The sequence below is a fragment of the Bacillus rossius genome, chromosome 1 (genome assembly GCF_032445375.1).
Source record: "Bacillus rossius redtenbacheri isolate Brsri chromosome 1, Brsri_v3, whole genome shotgun sequence".
In the NCBI taxonomy this organism is placed as follows: domain Eukaryota; kingdom Metazoa; phylum Arthropoda; class Insecta; order Phasmatodea; family Bacillidae; genus Bacillus; species Bacillus rossius.
The window spans coordinates 176,427,384-176,432,736 of NC_086330.1; the positions used below are offsets into that span (position 1 = coordinate 176,427,384).

Sequence of the window (5,353 nt, forward strand, 5' to 3'; positions counted from 1 at the left end):
GTCAAAAATTTTAAAATGATATATTCCAATAACGCAGTACTGAATACTGTAAACTAAGATTGAATTTATATTTTTAATACTTCCAATTCATTTATTCATGCGCAATTGCAAAAACTAATGAAATGTAGCCCATTTCACTGCGATTGCTTGAAAGGCAAAATATATATTGAAAGAGAAATAAGAATATAATTAAAATTAATTTAAAAATTGTATTTTTAACTAGGCGTATTAGTCATATTACAAACTGCCTGTGTGTGGTCTCAGTTTACATATGTACTTATTACAATTTCCTTTTATGGTTATATGCGGTGGATTAAATAAGTAGATATTTTCAGAATACAATTTATTACGCTTCAAACAATCACAAAATAGTGTTTTTACATATATCATATAGTGTCAAAAATAAGTTACATGCATACATTAATCAGTCATATATGTATATATTTTTTCAGTAAAGTCAGCAAAGTATTTAATGAACTCTTGTTGCTAACACAATATTCGGATATCATGGTGTGATATGAAGTTCGTGACATGCTTAAAACAACACTGTGTTTGGAATGGTTAATTTTCCCCAAATTGACATTGGTTCAAAGCAATATGACTCTCAGTTTCTATTTCACATCGCCTGAAACTGAGTTGAAATTGATTGTCTGGTGCCGTAATCGATTGTCTTTGGCGCAAATAATTAAGAACATAATCTTTTTTAACGAGCTTGGTGTGTTCGTACCACAGAAGAGTGCTTCTCCGAGGCTAAAATCTTCGGAACAAACGGAATGATGACACAGCTCGCGCTCTGCTGGGAGGTAGGTACTCACGCTGTGGAGATGGAGCTGGGGGTGAGTACTGAGGTCCCCCAGGAGGTAGGTACTCACGGTTAGGTACGTCTTGCTGTGGAGGGGGAGGCGGTGGTGGTGGTGGAGGGGGTGGGGGAGGAGGAGGAGGTGGGGGTGGAGGAGGAGGAGGCTGATATTGTTGTTGTTGTGGAGGAGGCTGATATTGTTGTTGTTGTGGAGGAGGCTGATATTGTTGTTGTTGTTGTGGAGGAGGCTGATATTGTTGTTGTTGTGGAGGAGGCTGATATTGTTGTTGCTGTGGAGGAGGCTGATATTGTTGTGTTTGCGATGGTGGAGGTAGATATGTACGATCTGGTGGAGGGGGTGGGGGTGGGGGAGGAGGTGGGGGAGGTGGAGGAGGTGGTGGTGGAGGAGGTGGAGGTGGAGGAGGTGGTGGTGGAGGAGGAGGTGGCGGAGGGGGAGGAGGTGGGGGAGGGGGAGGCGGTGGAGGGGGAGGGGGAGGCGGTGGAGGGGGTGGTGGTGGAGGAGGTGGTGGAGGTGGTGGTGGTTGATACTGGGGTGGTGGAGGGAAAGGCACCGATGGAACCGGGTAATCGTAACCTGTATTACGTTTCCTTATTCTTTTTTCTGATAAATCAGACAATGATGAGCCAATAATCGCTGCTAGGATGGCCACCACGAGCTGTAAAAATAAGAAAACTAATGTACATAAAATACATACTACATAGCGGGTCAAAGAGATGGTATTCTAGCCATAAGTAAAATTCATGTTTTTTTTATTAAATTGTTTTTGAATATCTATATGAATACATAGATGTGTATAGAAACTAAATGTTTTAGTTAGCAGAAAATATTAATTATTTTCTTTATTGCAGGTGAAATGAAATTTGACACAGGTCCTACGAGTAGGTATACATTTTTTTAAAAATTTAATTGAAGATATGTAGGTATAATATATAAATCGTAGTTGTTTACATTTACATAGCATCTTAGAAAATAATTAAATAATAAACCTTGTCATATCATGTACAGTATTCATGTACCTACAGTTCTCTAAATACTTTTATTCTAAACCTTCTTATAATACATAATATAATTTATTCATCTCTTGTAGTGACATAAGTTAAATTAAAATATGGGAATTTTTTAAAAATTACAAAAAATAAATTCCCGAATCCTATATTTTTGTTTGGCATTCAGGTGATATCATCATTTTTTAAAAAATGAAAATGAGTTTAATATTCTGATGCATGAAATGTTTCAATTAGTTGATTTCTCATTTTTGTTAATAGCTATTCCGATTGTACATGTTTTTGTTTAAATTTCTTATGTTTTCTCCCTACATTAACGCGAGTACGTACTGTAAAAATTTAATTTTTTGTAACCTTTAATTAATATTTATATTAAACTTAATTATATAAAATCTGTAGGTTTTTCGTTAAACATATTCATGTTATGTTTGGTGATTAAGATGAAAGTAATTTATAATGCGGGAAAAAGATTTAATATCAAAAATGACTAAGTTATAAAAATATTTTTTTATATATTTTAAATAAGTATGACTCTAACCAATAATATTGTTTTTTGGTCTCCAGTGAACACTATGAAAAATAAAAACGGCCTTTAAGAGGATATTCTTTTATTTGATTTGAAAGTTTGATAGTTTCATATCCTGAAGTTCAAACTCAACTACACATTTCTAGATCTTTATCTATCGTGGCCAGATTTTTAACTACTTTTTGGATATTGGGACCGCGTTCGAGGAAAAGTTAATGTGCCCGACATTTTTTAATCACCTTAAAGGTGGCTGCAACATGGCAAACAGAAAAATCAGTCACATAATTATTTCTTAGACACGGTCTCGACCCAAAAGCCAATAAATGTTTATCCACGCGACTCAAATTTCATTACTCATAATATAATGGCTTTCAGAAATATAGGTTCAAACTGTAATTGTTTTTATCGATAAAAATAATTTGTGCAAATTTAAGTTACATACTTAGTTAAATTCTCGAGCGAATGAGAAATTTAAAACACTTTAAATATAAACACAATATGGAAACTTGAAAGCATTTCAGTTTCTGTTTCGTCGTAAATGTTATTATGATTCTTTTCTTATTGAGCACCTGAAAATTAAATATAAATTTACATGCATACATTAAAATTTATTTTAAAAATAATAAAAACCTCAATTGAGATATTTGTTTTAATTAAGTTTTATAAAAGAGATGATTTCTTTTTCAGAAATTCTCTTAGAAAATATGTGGTTTATTCCATTTTTTTTACTACGAAGTATTATCCGAAATTTTAAAATAGCTGGAAAAGTTTATTGATTGGAATATGCTCAAATAAACCATTTGAGAAAATTTAGTTTTCTATGATAAAATAAATGTTGCTTAATTTCGGTCCTTTATTATAGTTCGTAAGCAAATACATTTAACACTCTATTTAAATCCCTTAATTTATTTGAGTTAAAAACTCACGTTTGCTAAAGCTTACAAATAAAACATGTAAAAATATAATTATGAATGTGTACTTATATATACTTTACAAGATGTTTCTTTTAAATGAAATCCCCAAATAGGACATCACGGAAACAAAACTTGGAGATAAAAATTTTTCTTCTCAAAAGACAAACTTATTTTGTTTATTTATACCTATGGAACACTATTTAAAAGTTTTTAAACAAATATTTTCTCTAATGTTTAGTAGTGCCCAGTATATATTTTCTTGAATTGGCGAACGTTTTATAACACAGTTTGATTACTACTTGCTAGTAAATGAGCTGTTTTGATAAATTTAGGTTTTTTAGTTTGTAATTTATTTGAATGAGTTTCAGGAATTTTTTTGACAAGAATTTAAGAATTTAAGAAGTGGTTGTACACTAAAATAAGTTGGAAGATCTCTTTAAAGTGATACATAGAATGACTATCAAGTTTGTTACTAGACGGCCTTTTGAAAGATATAATGTACCGTTATGGAGTTATTTTTCTATAATAATTACTTATTATCACTTGTGCTTTACTGTGAATGTTCTATTAGAAATATGAGTCTGTATTACATAAACTAAAACCTAAGAACACTCTCACATTTACGGTATGATTTATTTTAAACAATGGTATTAGAAAATAACACTCTAGGGCATCTTTGGGTACGGGTGATTCAGAAGAGGAGGAATTATTTGTGTAGGTATGTAGATGTTTGTGCAGAATATTTATAAAAATAAAACCTTTTTTCTAAGAAATTATGGTTAAAACAAAGTCTCAGATATCACTAAGTCAAATACGCTTACAAATAAAGATTTTGCAGAATAAACTTTAGCCTTGCACGTAACCTATACATTTTAAATATATTTCACTATATATTAGCATTTTAAAATATAATTTTCATTTTTTACATTTTATTTGACCTTAAAAACTCTTTTCCATTTACCAATAGTATCAGATTTTATAATTAGAAAAAAATAACTTTTGCATATCCTACCATGGAGCCGACATAGAGAGAACCGTAGGCATAAGCACATAGTGATATACAAATTAGTAATATAAAAGCACATACCCATTTTGGTGGCCCCATTATAGTAGGGCGCCTTCTGCCAGACACGCCTGTCTTTTAAATGTATCGCTCCTTTCCTCTAGATAGAAACAATGTTTAGTTGATGCATAAGTCTGGTCGCGGAAAACCGTAGCACAGTGGTTCTTAAACGCTAGCAGGATACTGACTGGCACAAACACATCCTTACCTGTCTTATATACTTAACAAGCTATGGGAGAGAAAGATGAGACTTGAAATATTACAACAGAAAAAAAAATATTTAATAACGTTGTTACCACTTACAGAAATATCGAATCACATTATTCCTCCTCTCCAGTAGCGGTTGGAGTGGAACGGTCTCAGGGTGTGCGTGGTTTCGGATTGTTTGCACAATCCAGTGTTATGAAAGCACGTTGGAATTACCCGGCCGTCGTAATGAATTCACACGCCGCCGAAATACCTCCTCGGGCGGGACTGTGCCAAGGTGAGGAGCTCCCGACTGCTCTCTAGCGGCGCGCGATGAAGTAAAGCGGGTACGTCACGACAAGCGGTCCCCGGAAACCTCCATGGGCGCTCCTTTTATAGTGGCACGCATTGCTCTTTGGAAATATTCCTGCAGGTGCAGGGGTGAACATGTAGCCAATGATCGTCAGGTGACGCTCTGAGCGATAAAATATGTAAGAGCCCGTGACGCACTTTTAAATACGGAAAAATTTGATATTTTTAAACTGTAGCGTCATTTTGCCAAATTTATCAACACCAACACAATAAAATTTGAACTTGTTTATCATGATTTTATTATTATACCATATAATATTTGTTCCTTTTAGCAAATTATATAAATAAAAAAATGTAACGTAAAAATAAAATGTTGTTTGTATGTTCAAACTCAAAAACTGTTTATAATATTTATTTGATACTCACACAACTTTATGAAGTAACCCCACGAAAAATTTATTAATTTTCTTTTATATTTCCAGCTGTATGACAATAATTATATGTAGGATATTCCAAAACATTATTAA

The 5,353-nt window shown here is 33.2% G+C and overlaps 1 protein-coding gene across 1 annotated transcript; it reads right to left on the bottom strand.

The window, feature by feature from the left end:
* Positions 1-326: 326 nt before the first annotated feature.
* LOC134529687 (uncharacterized) lies at positions 327-4,518 on the bottom strand. Its single transcript, XM_063364046.1, has 2 exons — positions 4,353-4,518; positions 327-1,476 (listed from the first exon to the last, which is right to left on the bottom strand). Exons 1-2 carry the CDS (start codon positions 4,368-4,370, stop codon positions 751-753), a joined length of 744 nt encoding a protein of 247 aa, XP_063220116.1. The 5' UTR covers positions 4,371-4,518; the 3' UTR covers positions 327-750.
* Between the last annotated feature and the right edge of the window lie 835 nt (positions 4,519-5,353).